Source organism: Cloeon dipterum, chromosome 4, assembly GCF_949628265.1.
Source record: "Cloeon dipterum chromosome 4, ieCloDipt1.1, whole genome shotgun sequence".
Taxonomy (NCBI): Eukaryota; Metazoa; Arthropoda; class Insecta; order Ephemeroptera; family Baetidae; genus Cloeon; species Cloeon dipterum.
In genome coordinates this window covers 19,626,239-19,649,218 of record NC_088789.1, presented here as the reverse complement: position 1 = coordinate 19,649,218, position 22,980 = coordinate 19,626,239, and the positions used below count along the sequence as shown (strand labels likewise).

Sequence of the window (22,980 nt, the reverse complement as noted above, 5' to 3'; positions counted from 1 at the left end):
TGCACTTTGAGCGCGCTGCAGCAGGTTCAAAGGGCGTGACTTGAGTTATTGCACGCTTTGGGCAATTACGTCGACCGAGGTAGACGAGATCCCCTTGTTAATTCGCAATACGTCAACATACGGTACGCCCGCGGCAGGTTTAGCGGGCCCACGAGACGCACGGTGGTCAACAACTGTGAAGGCAGCGCAGGGACGCGCAGCTGCCAAGGCGAAACTCACTTTTCCCTGCCCTCGCGTCGGCATGAATGAAAATAATGTTGTCTGGCCGGTCGGTCCGTCGGTTGGTCGCAATATGCTAATGCGTCACCGGTGTGTGGGATTATTTCGTCCGTGTGTCGATCGTGTGGGCGAAAGAGAACCAGTCGCGCGCGCACGCGGCGTAAATAAAAAGCGCCAAATCGGCGGAACATTGTTGAAAAACGAGCGGTTTCCCCTGTTCGACATGACTTTTTACTACTTTCAAACTCCAAAAACGGGCAGAGTAAAGAGAGTAATAAAAGCCGAGCGATTAACCGTAAATCAATGAAAGCTTTTATACGTACGTGCTTTGATTGCGAGCCGAGTGTGTAATTCGGTGAGCGTCAAAATCGCTCTCCCCACTTTGAGCCAAGTCGAATGATACTGCGGACAAAAAAAACCATCTGTTGTATTTTTGGCTCTAACAGGACAAATGCATTTCGAAGAATTGGCGTATTTGTATATCCTTATTAGAAAATATATTACCACTTCAAATTCTAGTTAAAATTTTTAGTTCTTGATGTAAGAGAATCAAGAAAGTTTATTTCAGTAAATATTTTAAAAAATTGTCACCGAAAAGTTGCCATTCTGATTTTCACATATGTTGTTGATAAATTCGCTTTGATTGAGTATGATCGAACTACCTGTATTAGCAAGTGAATTACGTTCAGATAAATAGGTTTCTGACCTTTGATATTATGTTCAAAATTCGTGTTTTTTACTTTTGCAATTAAAAGAGGGCAGGTGTGTTTTTATTGATAATTAGGAGGTTCAAATTTTATTGATAATTAGGAGGTTCAAATTTTATTGATGTTAATGTTTGTGTTTTCATTTCTTCCCCATAAAGAAATAAAAAGGTTCAAAAATAAATTTAAAAACTGCCCCGAAACCGAGTTTCAATAAACACGAAAAATTTTGCTTTGTTTAGAGACTAAATATTTGAAAATTTTGCGTGAAAGAAAAACAAACATAAATATTCTCTCACACAGGCTCAATATTTGTACAATTTTGTCTATTTTACACCACTTTGCGATTTTTAGTGTGATTGAAATGGTTTTAAATTGCACGATTCGAGCTCTTTTGATGGTCCTATTACGATTGGAAGCAAAAAAAAAAAACAGACGATCGTGTATGCAATTAACAGCCTTAATGTGAGACCGTAAAATTTTGCAGCTGCCCAGATAAATTTAATTTTCCCTTTGAGACTGATTAAAGCAAAGCTAAAAAAATCTCTCAATTCGGCAGTGTCATTCCACTTTATTAAACACCTTCGCCCTTTGTTGCGTCACGCGCAGCTTGTTAATCTGCACACACTCTCGCCTTGATACAACTTTCAACTCGAGCTCCAGCGAGGTGTCATTTACTCAATTAATTTTTGTGAATGATTTCCATTTCTAACGCTTGTCGGCGTCGCCCACGTGCACTTTGCCGTTCATTCACGTCACAAGCCGTTCACGATTCCTATCTCGGCCCACACTACTCCTTTAATCAGCAAACTTGACACACATCAGTGTCCATTAATAAATAAAATACCGCCGAAATCGAGAGTGCAAAAATTCAGACTCACCGTGACGAAAATCAATCCACTTTCCTTCTTCGAAAAGTCTTGCAGACAAAAAAACAAACACACACGAGACACTGAATTTACACGAAAGAGTCTAAGCGCCGTCGCCGTCCTCGCTGCCTGGAAGCACCGACAGACACAAACAGGCGTGAAAAGTTAAAACAAGAGGCGAAGGGGAAGGGAGAGCGGGGGGCCCGGCCGCGGACAGATGAACCCGTGATGGATGATGGACCTCCGAAGAGAGCAGCGAAAAATAAAGTTGTCTCCCGTGTGTTCGACAAGACTCGCGACTTTTACAATCAAATTCGAGAATATTATCATTTCTGGCGTGCGGCTTTGTTGCTAAGCTACCGCGCGGCGTACGTCATCGGCGCGTTTAAAATTCGAAATTGCCACCGAACAATGGAGAATCTCTAAACGCCTATTTTATTGTGTAAAATCATATCAAATTGGTCCATTTAATTTGGCAGCTCCGCCCTTGCAGAGGGAAGTGCAACACCCACAATTAAACACTTCCGCGGGACGCCGCACGGTTTGCATGACAAAATCAGATTGTGCGGAGACACCAACTGCGCCTCTGATATCAGCACTGCATATTTTCTTTGCTGTCGCAGAACGCCGCCGGCCGAGATAACGTTTTGATTTCTTATCGGTCGTGCAATTAGATTTTTAATGAACCCTCTTGCGAGACGCTAATTGACAGCCTGCGACCTGCTTTTTTTATTTGACGAATTTACAATGTTATCTGGGCTGATTGCACTGATCGAAAAAAGATCATGCCATTTTTCGTTATCAATTTACTTATAATTGGAATATTCCTGAAGGAATGTATTGTACCTTATCAACGTGTTAGTTAGCTTATCAACGTAATAAAAATTCTTCTAACTGCAATTAAATTGAAACGAAATAATTTTTTAACTTTTGTATTGTAAGTAAATTTTAAGAAATTTTTACAAAGGACACACGTTTTCACATACTCTAATGTATACATTTAACTTCTCTTAAAGTTCTTCTGTTACTGATTTGTAAAGTTAAGAGATTTCTCACCAAAATTTATCATATTTATCATATCTAAAATTGTCTGATATTTGTTTAAATCCTACAAATTTCGAGGAATATCTGTCTTTTTACCCAGTCTTGAGATTAAAGTGGTTTGCCAATAAATAAAATAATTGTAAATTTACAATTTGCGTCGGGCAGAATTGGAAAATTATCAGGTTAGAACAGAAACGTAAGGTGTAAAATTGAAATTTTTGGTGAAACACTCGAAATAAACTTATAAATGACCTCAGAATCGGTTTTCTGTTGACAAAAAACAATAGCAAACGTCACTGAGAGTGCTGATTTTGGCCAAAGTTTACAGTAGCCCAAAAACACGTTCGAAGACCCCCTGAGAGGTATATAATCAATTTTCCCAACCCCCAAGTGTAGTCATTAATAATTATTTACAATCGGTATGTAGTTATATTTGCACGCTACCAGGTAAAAAATTCGTTTGAAAATTACCAAATGTTTTTTATGTCCGAAAAACACGCTTTTCCAACTCTCACCGCAAACATCTTGAAAAAATATGCCTGTAGAAAAAACTTTCCCGTCAACGTAATATTAAATATGGAATGAGGTTTGAGTTTAAAATATTTCGGTCCTTCGATATCTGCTGTAGTTTTAAGATTTCGAATGCATATAGATTATCGCTTTAAAGGAGGAAATATATTATTTATTCATTTTAAAATTACAGAATTTAAGGAAGATTGCAAGGCTAGCAGAAATCTGAAGGAAATTATGCCATATATCACTTTGCGCTTCTGGGAAATGTTTTAGCTTATCTGAACCACCTTTATTTGTTAACACACATTTCTAGATTATCTAGAAGTGAATACCCGAAACAGACTGTTTTAGCCAGGGTGCTATGCTGACATTAGAGTAGATTAAGATAAGATAATTTATTTCATTAAATCAAATAATATTTACAGACATTTTTCGGGTACGTTCAATATTGTGCTGATTTTATCAGGGACTGAATTTGAAATTGCAAGTCAAGTATTCATTTAAAACAAAATTGACAGTAAGATAAAATCTACATTACACGCTACAAAACAAATTTTGTCATCAATCAGTTGTCAAACTTTTGGGAATGCGCAGAATGCGTTATCTCTATATGACAAGATTTTTTCGGACAAAGAGCTACATAAAAAAGTTTATTTTTATGTACAGAATAATTTTTCTTGATCATTTTCGGACTTCCTGGAAATATATTGTTCTATACCATTTAATATTATTTCTTGGACTGGTTTTTGTTGCTTAGTAAGAATGTGTTTTAAAAATGAAATTTAATACATAATTGTATCGAATGGCTCTCAACTTTGCGCGGAATAATTTAGGATGAATTGCTTTTAGTGCGATTTTTAGAGGGAAAAATTAAACTACACGATCTTGTACTGCACATCGGCTGTTTTGGTCGGCAAGCCTCATATCAGCAGTAATTCACCCTTTGAGCAAAATTAAAAAATCAGCGACCATCGAAAACGTTCAGCTTTTTGCTAAGCAATGCTCCAAAAGAGAAAACGAGTTACAAAATCTCGTCAACCCAGTCACTCAACCTCCCTGGTGATAATTAAAAAATAAGTTTTATTTCTGCGATAATTTTGTCTAAAACTTTAATTCCAATGCTCTGTAAATTAACCAAAGTCAGAGTATAATACACCGAAGTTAAGCCCGTAAGTGACGACATTGTTCGCACAAATGATTATTTTAGCCACTCCGCAAGGAATTTAAAATTAATTACATACAAGTCAGCTGCAGAGTTCGAGCAAACACGGAAACACAATTAAAGTGGCATAATCCAGCGTGAGAAGGCAAAGTATAAGTCCCCCGATGGCATCAGCCAGAGTGAGAGAGAGAGAGGGAACTCACCAGAAACATTATAATGTGCAGTGTGTTCAGGCAGGCGTCATCGCACACACATGACTCTGCTCAACACAAACAGCAAAGCCGACATACGACTCATTGTCAGTTATATCCTCGGCTCTAATGTGCAGTCCGTCCTGCACTAATTGTAAAACAAATTCCCTGTTCTCGGCGCTCTTTCAGCAAACAGCATCCCCCGAGCGGAAGCAAGGCGCCCTTGCTCAATTCATATTGTGTTGCTGTGCCAACCGGCCACTCAAGAAAGCAGGCAATCGGCACTCGATCGCGTAAACTAATTAGCAGCCAATTCCGCTCGGGGAGCACCAAGGGAGTTTCGTGAGTGCTGTTTTTATGAGAAGGGTTCGACCGATCTTTCATGGTAAAAACGATTTTGGACTTCAATTAGATTGTTTTAGACCTTATTTTACCGTCTTTCCGATTGGTTGCTGACCGAAAAACCGCATTTCAAGTGATTTCCTAACATCTAGTTATTTTATTCAATTTCATTTTTCAAGTTCATGCAGATTTCTCGATAAAATTTTACAGGAAAGAAATTAACACCATAATAGTAATCGATTTCTAGCGAATATTAGGTTTTGAGAAGAATTAAAAGACGATTTACGCGATTTTTATATGGTTCAAATAGTTAACATTTGATGCCGACGTGTAAAATCAAACGTATAGAAAAAAATGGATCGTCTTTAAGTCCCAACCTTCATTATGAGCATAAATATCTGGTTGGCAGCTATTTCCAGCACACCCCGCAGCCGCCGTTCGGAATTCTAAATATGGGCAGTGTGCTCTCTGGCGGCGGCCCCGGAACCGGCGCACAGCAATAAAAGCCACTCACCACACATGCACACACATTAAACGCGAGCAATGTGCACACGCGGCCGCAGTGTAATGAGAGAGTGTTTTTACCAGATCATCGCGTTGACCATTTCTTTCGCCACCGCTTATTATTAAGTGCCCATTCCGATGATTATTGCCTGCGAATCACAGCTTTTTCCCTCTCGCGCGCAAGTGATAAACACGTGTCTGTCGTTGGAACAAAGCACGGAATGTTCAACGATTTCGGGAAAGCTTTCTGCTGACAAAATGTAGTCATTAAAATGTAGCGAGCGGACAGTGTGTGAGAGTAACGTATCTGAGATCGATTCCAGACTGGTGGAAATTGTCTGGAGAAAGGGACGCGTCGCTTCATGATGGATGGGGCTTTTTATCCGAGTAGAGAGACGAGAAGAGGGCCTCACACTAAACGCTGCTTTCGGTCGTGCTGCTTTAAAGAGGAGTGATACTGGACAACATTATAGTGCGTTGAACACTGCTGACCTCAGGGAAAGGTCGTTTTAGAGACACCTCAATAAATGTGTTCTAAAAAGCATAAACGTACTGATTGTGAGAAATTTCTTTAAAATTTTAGAGTGTTAAATTTGGGTATAACATTTTTGGATCAAGCTTATTGATTGTAATTTTGGAACTGAAAGAAAGCAATGATGAAGAATATTAAATATTTTATTCGTACTTCTAATTCCAAGACTAGGGAGGCAGCTTCATCGAGATTTAGAAGTACAAAGAGATAAAATCAAGAGAAAAGGATTATTAAAAAAGTCTCATTCGATTAATCTGTTTTCGTTTTTTGTCTGAATGAGCTGGACACTATTATGATAAAAAAATCCTAACAAAAAACCTATCAAGACTCAAGACATAAATAATATTAAAAATGGCTTTTTGTCAATCCAGTTGAAAACTCTTTTCAAATTTATGTGAGGGTGATGCTGCTTATTCTGGTACCACAACCGCACCAAAGCCACGAGGTTCAAAACCGAAACCGCACCGCAAATTAAAAGACACCAAATTTTCAATTATTTGTTTAACCAGAAACCAAACCAAAAGCTACAATTACACGCACCTGATAATGTTTTCTAAAATCTCGAAAAATCGCAAACTTTGACTCCCTGTAAAATAGGCAATTCTTGGGTCCCTAACCTTCAAGTTATTCTAACAGACTAATTAAAGTTTACGAAAACAACTTTTTGCTGTTGACAGTAACATTCCTCTTTAATTTACACGATCGTCACGAGTGTTTCTTCCCAAATTTTATTTCTTTGCCTTGGAAACAGCACGGCCACAAGTACATATTATGGATGAGCAGCGGAACAAAAAAGTTTTTCGCGCGTTGGTATTATGCACACCTGTCCAGATCAATCACCAAGTTTGTCGCACAGCATCCTGCCGCGGTTGATGTTTGTGATTGATCCGCAACCCTCGTCAACCCTTTACTTTTTTCGCTCTAGCTCCGGGCTGGTTTTTTCACTAGAGTTGGAATTTTGTGGCCGCGTCCGTGCGTATGACCATGCATAGTATTGATTGATTGAAAACTAAATTGATGCCATTTACGAGACCAACTCGTTATTATTTCTAAATATTGACTATAGCCAAGTGCCGACGCCAATACCTCTTGAGGTTAATATGATAGTGTCATCTGATAGAAAGCCATCGAAGTAGCGATTGCCTCGAGAGGAATTCCGCGAGGCGCCTCGAGATGTCAGGAGTGAATGAACACGTTCCACTCAGCTAATCAGTCAGCACAGGTGCTTTTGGATATCTCGTAAATTTGTTTTAAAAGTCAATTGGAAGTGAAAAATATCTGTATTCTGTATGAAATAGCCGGCAGAACTCATATTTAAAATCGAAGCGCACGATTATATTTATTGACGAGAATAATAATTGCCCTTGAACATGAATCCTAGCGGTTGTTACGTTTAATAGTCAGCTATGCTTATCGTGGGTATTAATATAATATATAATTAATTAACAAGGCATTAGTTTCTAATAATCCCTTGCATTCTAGGATTTAAAAAGAGGGATGGATTGTTCAGATTGAATTTGAATGGTTTTGAATGTTTGCACGCGATCAATTACTTCCAACCTGCGTAAAAAACATATTTTACAGGTAGAAAAAGGATTGATGGCCCTAAAACTTCCTTGGCTTTCTGGAGAAGGTGATAACGAGTTACCGTCTGTTGCTTATACGCCAAAATTTTCTTTTCTTCAGAGGAAGTTTTAATAAAAATACTGAGTGTCGATTTAATCTAGGGTTCTAGTTGTCCCTTATAATTATTATTGTTTATTCTTGCCATACAATCAAGAACAAATTACAGCAAGAAATGGCATACAATGCTAGCAGAAGTCTGCAAAAACGATCAGATACATATATAAAATCACGCGGCACTGAGCCAAAGAAACAATCGCCCAAAATATTGGCCAAAATATTTGTGTGCAAAATATTAAACCAGAAAAACACCTATTTCCGAGTGTCCACGTTTTAGTTTTTAATTCAATCTCGAAAAAGTCATATTTTGCTTCATATATCACATAGAGTTTGAAAAATTCTATTTAGTATTGTGTTTCAAAAATACAAATTTTTGTATGCGGCATACTCTAGAATTAATTTTGTTATTTTTTTTTTGTTCGTCAAACCTTTTATGTTCAAAACTTTTTTAATAATTATATTTTTCATTTAACTGTTTGTTTGAAGTTTGAATGGCATCTGTCGAGTGAATTCAGTTATGCAATGGGTATCAAAAGAGGAAATAACAAAAGAAATTCTGTCTGTCCAGGGAGTCGTCGGCTCATTGAGAAATTCAATTGACAACAATATCTTCCTGTTCAAAGCAAGGAGACCGATTCTTTTGCAAAACACGACATTTTCTGGCTAATTGGCATGTTTGGCGCTATCGGTGCATGAAAAAATAATAGATGAGCCGTTACCCGGAAGGTTCGCGTCTTATCTGCGGAAGGAGAAAGCAGCGGGCGAGGAAAAAAGTGCCGCAGCACTCTGGCTTCCTTCTGCAACTCCCGGTGGACAGTTTTGCCACTAAACTTGCTGTGTTATATATAGTGGTAGGCCCCTGATCGGACGGCATCAGTCACGAATTGACATGATCGGTGGACACTGCATCAGGACGGCCGCCGCGGGGCTGCTCCTCTGCGCGGCGCTTGCTCTCGCAGGGGTAGCGCACATGTGAGTGATTTTGTTCTATGTAATCGATAGACAAAACGTTTGCTAGAGTAAATACATTTTTGTTCAATTCAAACAACGCAACTCTTTCAATTTGGTTGAATTCACTCAGGTTAAAAAATTGTAAAAATTTCAAAAAGGAAGTTATTGATATTTTCAAGGGAAATTTGTTTAAGTGACAATTTTAGGTGAAATAAATCGATGCTTGCATAGTTTTTGACGTTCGCAAATTAAAATTTTCAATCAATAAACCATAGAGATTTTGGTTCCTTTTTACCTCTTTTGCTCGCAAACGACGGGGAAGTAAAACAAAAAAATATCCCCAGGTGACTACTGAAATTATTGAAAGCTCAAATTCAAGCTCACCAAAATACTGATAGTTCTGGACTGGAAAATTAATTACTAGACTTCAGCCTCAACGATTTAATTAGGGATTTTATGGCTCGGCCAGTTCTAGCGTATTCAGTGTTCAACTTATTCATATTTAATGAATAAGTTTTGGTCACCTTCAAAATACTATATTTCTACGAGTTTTTTGGTATTGGAAAAGGAATTTGCCGTTTTTAATGGCATTTTATTTTTTAATTGGTAAAAATCATAAATTAAAACACTTAAAAGAAACTACTATTTCCGGACTATGCGTATTTATTATTTTTATACTTAGTATTTATTACAATATTCAATTATTTTCGCATTGACAATTTATTTACCTAAATTTTGTTAAAAATTAAATTATTATAAGAGCACCTATTTAAAAAAAGCTGCACATTAAGATAACTCTCAGTAATTAAATAATTAAGCAACAAAACAGTAACCTTAAAATGATCCTAAAATAATTATTTTTAAACCTATTACAATTTTCGGGTTATTAGTAATATGTTGCATATAATTTCATAATAATATGTTAAAGGCACATTGCTCTGCTCGCATCATTTTTTCAGTGAAGACATGGAAGACACTGCCGTAGTCGAGTCGGTGGTGAGAGAGGTGCAAGTTCGTCCCCCAAGTGACCTTTACGAGGCGGCCAGCGGCAGTTCAAGCGGCGGCGGTAGCGGCAACAAAGGGGGCAAGAAGGAGTCGAGCTACCACGACTCCAAGTCATACAAGGGCGACAACGGCTACAAGAAGAGCGACAGCTTCGATAAGAAGGACGGCGACACTTGGGGTCACGAGTCGTCTAGCGGGCACGGCAAAAAATCGGGCGGTGAGGACAGCGACTCGTGGCACGACAGCGGCAGCTACTCCAGCAGCCACTCTTCAGACGACGACGACGAGGGCCACAAGGGTGGGGGTGGCGATTTTGGCGGGTACGGGGCGCACAGCCACAAGATCGGCCAGGGCAAAGGACTCTTTTCGTACGAGTCGGACGACGACGGCGGCAGCGAGGCCTCCGAGAGCGGCGAGGACGAGGGTGAAGGCGAGGGCAGCTTCAGCCACATGTACGATTCGTACTTGGCAAAGTTCGACGACGATGAGAGCAGCAAAAGCGAGGATGACGAATGAACTGTGTGTTTTAGTGCACTTTTATGTCTAGGGTCGGGATTTTAAGACGGATGAATTTTTCACGGTGTCTGATTTACTTGAAGACACCAAATTAGTAGGAAATTACACAATTTTAATACTTAATTGCTCTTGAACTCGCTTCAAAATCATGATAAATTTTATTTGCTTCCGGTATGCAATTTTTCAAATTGTTTTTGATCAATTTTTTGGTTTTGTTTCGTAGCTGTAAATTCTTAATATAAAAAAGTCAAAGATTGATTAACGTCTTGGTAAATTTAGTATTTTTAGTGTTAAATTGAACCAGATTTAAAGCAAATTTACGTAATTCTCTCATTTATTTTTCGACAGATTTTTCCACGATAGTAGTATTCATTTTTACCAGAAAATGGATGATTTCGTCACTTTAAAATAACTTTTAGTAAAGAAAATTTTAATGTTCTCGTTGAACTAAAAATTCATCTTTTTATTCGAACAAACCGTCTAAAATCCCAACCCTATTTACGTGGCTGTAAAAACGCGCGGAAGAGTGACAAAGCGTGAGATGCCACGCTAAACGGGTATATGAACGGTCAACTGGGGCAGAAACAAAAACCTGTCACCTCTTCACCGCACTCTGATAATTTTAAGCTTGCAGTACCAAAGCAACTAACTATTTCCTCCTACGTTTCCATTCTGCAGGAAAATAAATATCAAATTAATTAGCTAATGTATGTATGTGTGAATGAGTCAATAATTTAGAAATAAAGTTACATAACTAGTTGTACATGTCATGCATTTTGTAATTTTGCACCACCTCCCATCCATGATTGGCAAGAAATTGGCAAACAAAACATTTGCAAAAGATCGCTGCCGGTTTGCTTCACCTGTCAGCAAAATCAAAAGCTCTTTTGAAATGCAATTGTCACACTTTTTCCCCAGCGTACGCACTCACTCCGATTATAAATAGTGACAAAACCTAGCCGAAGCGAAAGTTATATGAACACGAAAACGAAATGCAACGAGATGGTTCACTGAACTCGCCTGGAAAATTCTAATTACATCACACTGTGCCGCAGGCGAAAAGTGGAGCGCTGAATATCGAGCATGTCGAATTGCAGAATGCGTAATCAAGCGAGAAGCTTTTAACTCACAGGAAGATTCCACGCGTTTTAGCATCTAAGTGTTATATAACACACACCAATTCTCGACACAAAAACGATTTAATCCAAAAAAGGCCGGAATAATAGAGGTAATTTGAGGTCTTTTCATTTTCCATTCAATTTCATTGCTGATAAAAAAAATTAAACCTTCAATTCGTGTCTTACACTATCGTTTACTCTTTTTTTTTAATATTTTTGGCTATTTTATTTTTTAACTATAAATTGAAAAACGATCAACGAACTAAATCACATAAATTAAAATAAAGCTTTATTTACAGGTTTTCTGACAAAATTCGGTTGCTGAGTTTATACACTAACCAAGCGTTGAGCACTGTCTCCTTATAAAAAAAATCATGATTTATTTCACCAGAAGGTGAGTTTACCTCATAATTGGCTTAATTGTCGATTGATCATGACAAGAGGAATTAAATGAAGCGAAAAAGTCATTGACAAAACGTTTAATTTTTTCGAGAAATTTGGAAACATTCTGAAATATATTTTTTTCTTACAATTATTCCTCATTTCATTTGCAGATTTTAGGAATAAACTGTTGCTCAATTCTACAATAAATATATTCATTGATTCACTTACAATAACCAACTTGAAGAATTTCTTTATTGGTGTGGCCTATAAAGATCCACTTTAAAGCTAATTTGTAGTCGTACTCCACTGAAAGCTTCTCGAAATATTAAAGAAGAAAACTCTTAATGATCAACCTATCTGTCTTGAAAATATACTCTTCAGTAATTAATACATCAAAAATATAATATAACCACTATTTCAATTACAAATCTATGTGATTTTAATAATAACCGGTTAAACAGCATTGAAATTTTTTAATTTTTGATCTCTAATTATTTGTGATATAAATGAAATGTGACCGCACATGACGAAGAACCACAAAAGTGAAGGTTGGAGACAGGAATGAAGCCTCTCGTCAATGATCGGATATTGCGGCAAGATTTCACAGACTTTTTGCTAAAGAGTATCGACCGCAAGTGGACCGAGAGGACGCAAAAACCAATAAAAGGTGACCACGTCTAGTAAATGTATATATAGGATCCTTCCTTTCTAATGAAATGCCACTGGAGCAAAACAAATAAATAGAATTTACACAGGAAAGCTTGCTGAATAAGGAAAATAGACTGCTTGTTTCTCAAGCGCTATTTGGAAATAATGGAAACAGATAACGGAGATCAATTGTAATTAAAAAAAAGCATTGATCTCTACAGCTAAGCCTCATTCGTGCGGACAATCGTAGAAAACTGCAGTTATAACTTTATTAGAACATGAAATAAATAAAAATTGTCTGATATTAAAACATATACGTGTGGTTAAACATTTTAATATATTATATATAATCTTATTAAAGTATTATTTTTACAAAATTTTAGTGTTTGGTTGTATTAATCTTTATAGGACTCTCATTAACTATACTAATTGAAAAATAATTCTCCTTCCTGTTTGAGCGTGGCAACCGTTTTATAACTATATATTCGCTAAACTCTGGTTGGACTTCCATAAAACGGAAGGCTTTTTAAGTTTTTATCTGAATGAGAATCAAATAATGTTTAACAAACTCTGGATCATCTTTATATTAAACTTATAGAACTTTTTAAATAAATTGCGTATTTATTCAAAAATGGTCTTGGTGCCTACGTCTACAGTTGCAGAAGGCACGCAGATAAGTGCTGTAATATGCAAGAGAGCGGCCCGCGATTTGCAACAGTAAAAGTTCAATCACCGTCGCGAACAAATTATTCATGCCTCGACTGTTGATGTTAATAAATGTAAATGTTAATAAGTAAATATTTTTCAAAATTCTGCTAGCCAAAACGTGAACCTTTTTTTAAATTTCACAACCTTTTTTCCTTTATTTAATTGAGTGGCTGATTACTTTTTGTTAATAGCCTTAAAGCCAAGTATGATCTTTCCGATACTTCTAAAAAATATGTGATTTAAAAAAAAACCTTGAGCCAATTTTTTATAATACGCTAGTAATGATAATTAAGAACTAGTGCTCATTATACAGTATAGATCGTTTATATTGAAGTGTCGACGACCAAGCGCATTTTGATCTTCGTCGATACGGCTTCACCTTGCTCTGCGGCGGCCCCTACAAACTTTTAATGATACACTACTTTCATGGTTACACTTTCTGATATGAAAAGTCAATCAATTCCATTTGTTCATTTCTGTCCATTGCAAATGTAAATTTTGTCATTGTGTATGGATATGAGTAAAATTTACTTAATTGTATAAATGAAAGCATCTCTCTGTTTCATGCTATATGCCAACCATTGAAATCTGAAATTAAAATTATCTCGTCACTCGTTTTTATACAACATATGTAAATATCATGTGCTGTTTTTCAATAATTTTTTTCTTTCATTAATCTAACGGAGATAGTCATTCTGGTGATCTCAAATTAATAAGATAAAATATTTACCACGGCCACTGACGCAACACAAATCCTTTTAAAAAAATTTGGCTTTTCATAATCTTGCGATTAACTTGCGTTTTAAGTTTTCAACAGATTGAAAAAATTAAGAAAAAACGGGATCATTTTAAAACATTTGCTACTCTTGGTCGAAATTAGCCAGCTGTTCAAACTGAAAACAAATTTAATCGTAATAAGAGTAAATCCCTTGTGTTGCCGCACTAGCCGCTAATTCTTTGGTAGTGGTATAGGATGTTCGATGATTCTTTAAAAACACAAGTCATTGTTGATGGAAATGTAGAGCAGAGCTAAAAATAACTATGGAAATTTCCAGATCAGCAGACAACTTCACGTTGAATTTCACCGAACGCCTCGTCCTCGTCCGCTTTAATTTATGCTTGTTACCAGCTTGGTCGTATCGATCAGCAGGCGAGGGATCCTCAATGCGAGGCGCGGGCAGAAGCGGCAGCAAGTGATTTGGCAAAGAAAGCGTGACTCGGAGGCCTGCGCTCGCACACAATGCGGCCGTCGGAGGCGGTGACACGCTCGAATGGTCAGCGCGCGGCTCTTGCTGTGCCAGGCTGACAAAAAGCGGCGAACTAGTCGAGCGTTGATCTCTATAAATGAGGCATCCGCGACCGCAGACAGCACACAAGTTATCCAAGGCTTGAGGGGCTCAGATCAGCTCTAGCCATGTGGTACCCGCGGCCGTGTCTGGTCGCTCTCGCAGTCCTCTGCACGGCGGCGTTGGCCCGCGAACTCCCGCTTTTCCGCCAACAGGCGGCACCGCAACTGGACGCCAGAGGCCTGGTCATGTCCGTGCGGCCCGTCAGGGAGTACATCCCCGGAGACTTGGCGCCGGCACCCTCGCACCACTACTTCTGGGGCGGCGACCTGGCCGTGGCCGCTAGTGGAGGACACGGAGGTGGAGGCGGCGGCGGCGGTGGTGGAGGCCACGGAGGCGGCAGCGAGAGCAGCAGCAAGAAGGGCGGCGGCAAGAAACACCACTCGTCGCACCACGGCTCCAAGGGCAGCAAGGGCTCCAAGGGGCACAAGGGCAGCAGCGGCTATGACAAGGGAGAGAAGGGCCACCACGACAAGGAGGACAAGTCCGGACACCACAGCGAGGACGGCGGCCACAAGAAGGGCCACCACGAGGAGGGCGGCCACCACAGCCACCACGACAAGGGCAGCAAGGGCGAGAAGGGCTCCAGCTTCGGCGAGAAGGGTGGACACAAGAAGGGAGATTCGACCAAGGGTTACCACAACACGTACCACAAGGACGAGTACAAGAAGGAGCACAAGTTCTACGACGACTTCCACAAGGGCGGCCACTCCAAGAAGTACGGTGACTTCGACGAGCACCACTCGGACAAGAAGGGAGGCCACGAGAAGGGCGGACACCACAAGGGCGGCCACCACGAGGACAAGTACAACAAGAAGGGTCATCACGACAAGGGACACCACGACAGCGACCACAAGGGCTGGAAGGGCGAGCACGGCCACGAAGAGTACAGCGGCCACCACTACGACTACGGCAAGAAGGGCGGCGACGAGGGACACAGCTCGCACGGCTTCAGCTCTGGCGGAGGCGGCGGTGGCGGACACGGAGGCGGTGGCGGCGGAGGCGGTCACGGAGGCGGCGGCGGCGGCGGTGGTCACCATTAAAATCCTCTCCCTTTTCCTGCTGCCAAACTTGGTCTGCTTTAATTTATTTTAAAAGTTTCATCATGAATCGAAATAAGCGGCCAACCGAGGTGGGCACCCCCCTCTCCTTGCCATCCCTTACCCATCCTATCATCCCTCCCCCCTGAGGAACCCCCGAAATCGTTTTGACCGTGAATGCTGTTTTTGTTTTTGAGATCTCGTTGTTGATGTTGTTGTTGACTACTTGTTGATTAATGTGTAGAATATTTGCATGTTTCCGAGAAAAAATGCTTGTTATGACTGCAAAATAAAACCCCCCAATATATTCAACTGAAATAATCATCGTTTGATTTATTTAGAACTAAATTTGCAAGTGTCTAATCAAAATTACTTATTCTTTAATAAAGTCAATAAAGTAAAAAAACTCTTTGTGTCAGGTTATGAATTAAATTTTTGCGTTTTCCCCACACAAAGCACACTTTTGTTAAAAATTGTAATGTTTCCCGCCATACCAACAATTGTCTTCAGATAAGATTTTTCCGCATAATTTTTATTTGTGAAGATTTTTATTACTATTACATTTTTATTTATCACCAAAATTATGGCAAATCACTATTCAAACGTAGCGGAATGAAAATATTTAATATTAAAAAATGTTACGGTTGAAAACACTTGATTAAAATAGTATTTTTGTATTAGGTACTGAACCCTAATCATCATTATTAGACCTTTGGTGTGTAAACCTCCAATCGAACAAAAACGCTTCGCATGCCTTTTATATCTAATTATTTTTGAATGTATTTGGTCCGAAACGATATGTTTCGCTATTAGGTATTGAGAAGTGACCATTTTAATACAAAATTCATGCTGAAAAATACTTTTTCCAAGAAAATCTCTCATGTGTAGTAATATTTCAAGTAACAAAAATTAAAGGTTAATATATAGCACATGAATATTAGAACACGTCATATTTTTTCAAGCAATGGAATGAAGGAGTACGGTATTTTTAGTTTTAATGAATTGAATAAAGTGTGCTCGGTTTTTCAACGGCACGTGACAACGTTGAACCAACTTTTTGTTTCACGCGTTTATGCAGATCATCCTGCTTGTTATTTTATGCACTTGTTCATGTAATTTTATTATTGCATTTTTCTTAAGTAATGCGCATGAATCATGAACAATAAAAGCAGCAATATAAATTGAGTCTTAGTTTTAGTATGTTGCTTACCAGGAATGTTACTGTGTGCCCCTTTTTGTCAAAATGTTTAATATGACCCTGTGGATCTAATAAAAGAATAAAAAGCTATATATTTTACCTCATTTAGTTTTCCTCTAAGATATTTCAAGGCTCACGTACACTACTGAAAAATAAACTGAAATGGGCAGAGAGAAAATATAATATGTAATGAGCGAATGAAGCAAATAAGATTTGTAAAAATACTTTTTATTTTTAAGTTGTTTGTTTATATAATAATTTAGTACTTGGTACTGTGTACAGACTCCTTGAGATGTATGCAACCTGCCGAGCACTTCATCATCACGCTGTTGTAAATGTGTCACAAGGCACAATTATGTTTTCCTGGCGCATAAAGGAGCTACTTTTCTATTTATAAACATTTTGCAATATCTTCCCATTCATTTTATTCTTGGAAAAGCATTCACCTCTTTAAAACTGCAACGCGCAATCAACGAATGGAGCATTTTTTGTCTATACATGACGCAGCGCATGAGCGAGCCGTAGCTGTGTTTCCATTACAATTGATTACTGCACTCCGCTTTTTGTCGCACCGCCAGCGTGAGAGGTGTCGAATCGGGAAAAGATCAGCCAGCGCCTTCCGCAAAAAATGAGACGAAGAAAAACGCGTCGCGATCGGTGCCAGGCGGCGATGCAACGGTTCTTCGGTGGCGAAATGCACCCCGGGCGCGCGGTGAAAGCGAAAGGCGGCCGCTCGCGCGATTCATCAGGCAGCGGTGCCCATTCAAGTGTGAGCGCAGAAACAGGAGGATGCACTCGACTGCCACCGTCGCATAACCAACCACGCCGCGAAAAGCACTCGTGGGCATCCCCACGCGCCGATAAATAAGACTGAGTGGCGTCGTCTGCACCACACAAGAGACCAGCAGGACACAAGCCGAGATGGGTGCTCCTACGTGGTGCTTGGTCGCGGTGCTCGGCCTTCTTCAGGCAACCGGATTCGCTAGGGAGATCTTCAGCGTCGGTGGATGGCCGGCATCGGTAAATTTCATTCATTCTAATTTTTGTTTAGTTGAAGGTTTAAAGATTTTTTAGGATTTTATTAATCAGTAAAATCAAAGGCAAACTTCCTCAAAGAATATTCAATTTAAAAATTAAATAGTTTTGATGTTAAAAAAGATAAAATAACCATCATGGTGCTCAGGAACAAAACTTTGGGCACATTTAGGACATTTTTTGAGCACCTTGATGTCTTCAAACTGGTCGAATTGCACCTATTCTTAAAGCTCTTTACTTTTAGCAGTTTTAACTGAGTGCAGATCTTTCAGATTGAGCCAATACAGAGCCCGTCAGGCGTCGTTAAAGTGGCTACATGTGCAAATTAATAATATCGATCGCTTGTGGGCTATACCCTGACGCAAGGGTTCGATATTTTGTCTATTCTTAATGGTCTTATCTGACCTCAGGGCCATGTTCTGAGGGTAAAAATCAACCAATCGCGCAATTTTGATTTTATCACTATTAACCGAACTAAAAATACCCGTTTTTCAACCTTTGACCCTCTGTGTCTCGAAAAATTAAAGTTACAAATGGTAAAAGGTAGGACTTATTGGAATCATAAAATACAGCAGTTGGAGATCAATTTCAGCAAGCATAAACACTGTACAAAGAAAATCCAAATCTGAGAAAAAAAATTCAAGAATAAACTTTTATATTTTCAAATTCAAAATTAAGTTTATTGCAGATCAGCAGGGTAGTTTTTCCTTTTTAAATTCCCGCATCCAATTAAAACGTAAAAATAACATAATTTCAATTGGAAACAAAGTGTAATTCAAATATAGGTTAGCTAAAACATTACCTTCCTGATTTTCATCACACGAAGCATTAAATTTAATTTTGGAAATATTTCAGTACGCATTTAGTTTGAAAGATTTATCCTAAATAAACAATTTTTAATTTTGTTGCAGGAAACAGCAATCTCGGCATCAACAGACCAGTTTGTGGATGGCTCGCGCGTAGTTGACGTGTGGTCGTTCGCCGGCGACGACCTGGTGCCGGCGGCCTCGGGCCACTCGTCAAAGAAGGGCGGCGGCGGGGAACACCACTCGTCGCACTTCTCGAAGGGTGGCAAGAAGGGCGGCAAGGGCCACAAATCTGACCACGGGTGGCACAAGGGCGAGAAGGGACACCACGACAAGGAGGGCAAGGAGGGCCACTTCTCCGAGGACGGCGGGCACAAGAAGGGCCACCACGAGGAGGGCGGCCACTACGGTGAGCACCACAAGGGTAGCAAGGGCCACAAAGGGCACAAGTTCGGCGACGAGGATAGCTACAAGAAGGGACACAGCACGCACGGCTCGCACGACATCCACAAGCTGGACGAGCACAAGAAGGAAAAGAAGTTCTTCGACGAGCACTACGATGAGGGACACCACGAGAAGAAGGGCTCGCATCACGAGCACCACTCTGACAAGAAGGGCGGCCACGAGAAGGGCGGACACCACAAGGGCGGCCACCACGAGGACAAGTACGGCAAGAAGGGCCACTGGGGCAAGGGACACCACGACAGCAGCCACAAGGGCTGGAAGGGCGAACACGGCGACAGCAGCCACCACGACCACGAGGACCACTGGGGCAAGAAGGGCGGCGACGAGGGCCACGAGGAGCACGGCCACGAGTCCAAGAAGGGAGGTGGCGGCGGAGGCGGTGGCGGCCACCACTAATCCCCCAAACTCTCAACCTCATCCCACTTGTTGCGATTATCAAACCACACGCCTGTTACCATTGTTGATGTTTTCTGTTGTTTTGCTGTATGAATGTAGTGCGAGTAAATTATTTAGACAATAACCAATGAGTTTCACTTCCTCTAAATTCAACTCCCACAAATTTGAGACGCAATCAGGTTGCAAAAAATAATTAAAATAATTAGCACAGTTGATTCGAAAACTTTTTGTCAATAGGGTTAATGAACTTTCCGGGCTTGCTCTCAATTTCAAAATTGCATCACTCATTTTCCATTCACTGGCTCTTCTCGCAACAGGTGAGAGTTTTCATAAAATGAGCATTAAATCGAGCGTCAAAGCGGAAAATTGGGGATATAATGCTAAATTAGTGACAAAAGAAGTGATATCATCACGCAAAATCAGATTGTTCGCGCTTTTAGCGGCAATTGCACTCTTACTTGAGGTTTGAAGAACCTAAAATATTTTAAAGTACTCGCTTAAAAATCTGATTCTGCGGATCATAATGTACTATTTGAACTTGTTCACTCAAGTGTTTATTTTAATTACTGGGAAAAAATGTTTTCTGCTCGATTTCGTCTCTAAAAAGCAATTTATAGAAATTTCTAGAGAACACTGGATATGTTTAAGTTAATTAGAGGTAAAATTTTATTCGTGTAACATGAACAATGTTGTTCGGTCGAAAACATTATTTATTATTCAATTTTAGCAATTTTAGTTATTTACGGAGGCTGAGAAAAATCATCTAAAAATGCATAATTTAGAAATGTACAAAGTAGTGCAATTTTTAATGAGAACCGAGAACAATCGATTGATGGGAAATTTTAATTACGAGAAATTATTTCAAGCCATTTACAAGCTTTTAGCAATATATCTGGCCAATAAAAGTCTATAAACAAATACAGGGGACTTTCCTGGATCAAATGTTAACGTGACCCAAAAATGTTTTATCCTAAAGTTGCCCTGTCAGCCCATAATAAACTTAAATTTTGAAACTAAAGGGTTTTAGTTCTTTGGAGCTCCATAAATCGCTTTTAACTTGGATAAAAAAGTTTAACCTGGTGATCTTATTGGACATAGGTCTAATACAATGAATGCTATTATTTACTAATTCTAATTCGTCTCAACCAACTAAAACGTGGCATCCGAAGAGTTTCCTTGTAAGAACAATGTAACGACAGTGCCCATGAGCAAATAAAATATACAGCAACTTTCTTTTAAAAGACTCATTTAATAGAAGAAAAATAACCGTAAAAATCCTTGAGAAGAGATTACACGTTTGCGCTGACACTTGAGGCGGTGCGGGAAACTTATTTTCTTTAATGCAGCTCGTTTAATGGGTAAACATCACTGCTGGCTATGGAGCTATTCAAAGCGTATCATTTTCTAAAGGATTTATGTAAACAAAACAATTTTCTTGTTAAAAGCGACTTTTATGAGTCTGAACTAGATTACATATTTAACAAAAAGATATCGATATTGTTAAGTTGTGCTGTAGCAATTCTGAGCATTTTGCCAGGGAAATCTGGAAAAATTTGAAATAGCCAAAATAAAGCTCCATTATTTAATGGAAAAATATCTTTACATATTTCTGTACATGATTTTTTTTAGAACGCTAAGCTTTCTTTTAGAAAATTTTGGAAAAACCTCAAAGTATGAAAACGGCACATCATTCGGTTCAACTTGCTGAGCAGATTCAAAAAATTTAAAGCTTATCGAAATCCGGCCACTTGTCAAGAAATAATGGTAAATCTTGTGGCTATTTAGACATTTGAATTGCAGAGAGGAGTGGATTTATCCAAACCATATAGATAACGGCACAAATTTACTTTGCAAATTTTTGTCTTCTATCAAACACCGTCGAATGGGAACAAAAAATATTTAATTTTCGGAATAAAAATTCACTCCCCATGTAACAATCATTTTTGTAAAAAGGTTTTCAAATTGCACTATCCTCATTTTAGATTGTAACCTCAAATAAGGTTCAAGTAGTTGTTAGTTCATTCCCTCTTCCCTCATTTTATTATTAATACTCTTTTATTATTACAGTGACGCGATGGCAAGGTAGCTTTGTTACAGCTTTGTTATTTATTACAAACTTAATACCATTGGACAGAGAAGCCAAGAGCCTATAAATCTTCTAGACATTATAATGGCAAAATTAATTATCAACGCGATGCACCGAGTTTGCTGTAATTGTGTTGATGCGTGGAGAGATATTCCAGATAAGCTTCCAGGTTCTTTATTTTTCATCCAAGCCAAGCCCAGCCCAGCACGATATCAAGTTTCTTGAGTTCAAGATAGATTTACAATGTTTAATTTCCCACGACGTTATTAAGTGCAGAAAATAATGGACGCGATCCCAATCTGTGGTGGGCACGCTCGAGCGCACGCAACACGCGTCGAGAGGTGAGAGCGGCGACTGGTGACGCGAAACAAAGGTCTGCAAAATATGACTTTGACGCCGATTAGATCCACCGAGAGTCGCGTAATCAACAGGTTGGGTTTGATGTTCTGCTCTTTAGCGTTGCAAGTGAATACAATAATCGACACAAAAACCGCGCGGCGTGGGCGAATTGGGAAATTAAATAAGAAGCCGCTTTCGCCACAAATTAAACTTTGCCTAAAATGTATGAGAATTTGCGCAACAGAAACTAATTTGACAGGCAAAATAGTGTCACCGTGCGCGTTCAGGTAAAAAACCCAATTTCCTACACGAAAGCGCAATGAGACTTTGTTGCTGCAGAGATTATTTTGTGGCTTTTCACAGGCAAGGAAGTCATTAACACGACCATCCAAGTCCACATTGATTTCTCCTGTTGCTTTCATAGAAGCACGTTCTAAGATGGGATGAAAAAGCAAATTTTATGCCGCACGGAACAGGAAATCACGAAAGTAATTGCAGCTTCACACAATTGATATTTTTTAAAACCTCATAACACTTACCAATTTCACAGCAACGGCGGAGTGCAATGATAATGTTATGTCAATCTTAACTGCTAAAAATTGGTAAACATTGAAGAAAAAGAAATACTGTTGGAAGATTTTTTGCATCCAAAATTTTATGTAAGATAAATAGGAAAATATTAGCTACAAAAATTATGAACTTCCTTGTTGCCTTTTTGCATTAGCTTCCCTTTGTCAGTTGAGAGCTCAAATTATTGTTTCTACGAGGAAAAGATGTTATTGCTATGAGTAAAATAGCTGTTGATACATTTTTATGTAAATAATTTTTTTGATGATTCTTTGGAACATTTTGATCGATGAATGATTTTTGACATTTTTGTTACTAAATCCTGAAAATCTTCCACATACTTTTTTTTAGAATTATTGAAGTTCTTAATTGAAATTCCTTTATTTAAGTCATATATATTCGAGTTTGCACAAAAGTCATTTCGTGGGACTCTCCAAAAGAACGTGCAGTAAACAACTAATGTTTGGATTGAGAACTCAATACGATAGACTGTTATTTTGTTTGCAAGGACTGACATGTTTTTAGACAGAGTTCAAATCTCGCAATTAATAGACGTTTGAGCCACACTTTTGATTGATCAAAATCGTTTTTGGAGCCCTAAAAGGAGTA

At 39.0% G+C, this 22,980-nt stretch overlaps 4 protein-coding genes across 4 annotated transcripts in view; 3 read left to right on the top strand and 1 right to left on the bottom strand.

Moving 5' to 3' along the window:
- Positions 1 to 1,942, bottom strand: part of kug (kugelei) — a 153,602-nt gene extending 151,660 nt beyond the window's left edge. Inside the window, exon 1 of the mRNA XM_065489572.1 lies at positions 1,805 to 1,942. The gene's annotated coding sequence lies outside the window, so the exon portion shown is untranslated. The remainder of the gene's footprint in view (positions 1 to 1,804) is intronic.
- A 6,375-nt stretch (positions 1,943 to 8,317) lies between these two features.
- Positions 8,318 to 10,998, top strand: LOC135944235 (keratin, type I cytoskeletal 9-like). The gene is made up of 2 exons (XM_065491048.1): positions 8,318 to 8,735; positions 9,674 to 10,998. The coding sequence occupies exons 1-2, from the start codon at positions 8,653 to 8,655 to the stop codon at positions 10,233 to 10,235; spliced, it is 645 nt and encodes a 214-aa protein (XP_065347120.1). The 5' UTR covers positions 8,318 to 8,652; the 3' UTR covers positions 10,236 to 10,998.
- A 3,453-nt stretch (positions 10,999 to 14,451) lies between these two features.
- LOC135943558 (uncharacterized) lies at positions 14,452 to 15,800 on the top strand. Its single transcript, XM_065490151.1, has one exon. It carries the CDS (start codon positions 14,508 to 14,510, stop codon positions 15,480 to 15,482), a length of 975 nt encoding a protein of 324 aa, XP_065346223.1. The 5' UTR covers positions 14,452 to 14,507; the 3' UTR covers positions 15,483 to 15,800.
- Positions 15,801 to 17,542: 1,742 nt separating this feature from the next.
- Positions 17,543 to 19,503, top strand: LOC135943559 (histidine-rich glycoprotein-like). Its single transcript, XM_065490152.1, has 2 exons — positions 17,543 to 17,697; positions 18,624 to 19,503. The coding sequence occupies exons 1-2, from the start codon at positions 17,599 to 17,601 to the stop codon at positions 19,377 to 19,379; spliced, it is 855 nt and encodes a 284-aa protein (XP_065346224.1). The 5' UTR covers positions 17,543 to 17,598; the 3' UTR covers positions 19,380 to 19,503.
- The last annotated feature ends 3,477 nt before the right edge of the window (positions 19,504 to 22,980 follow it).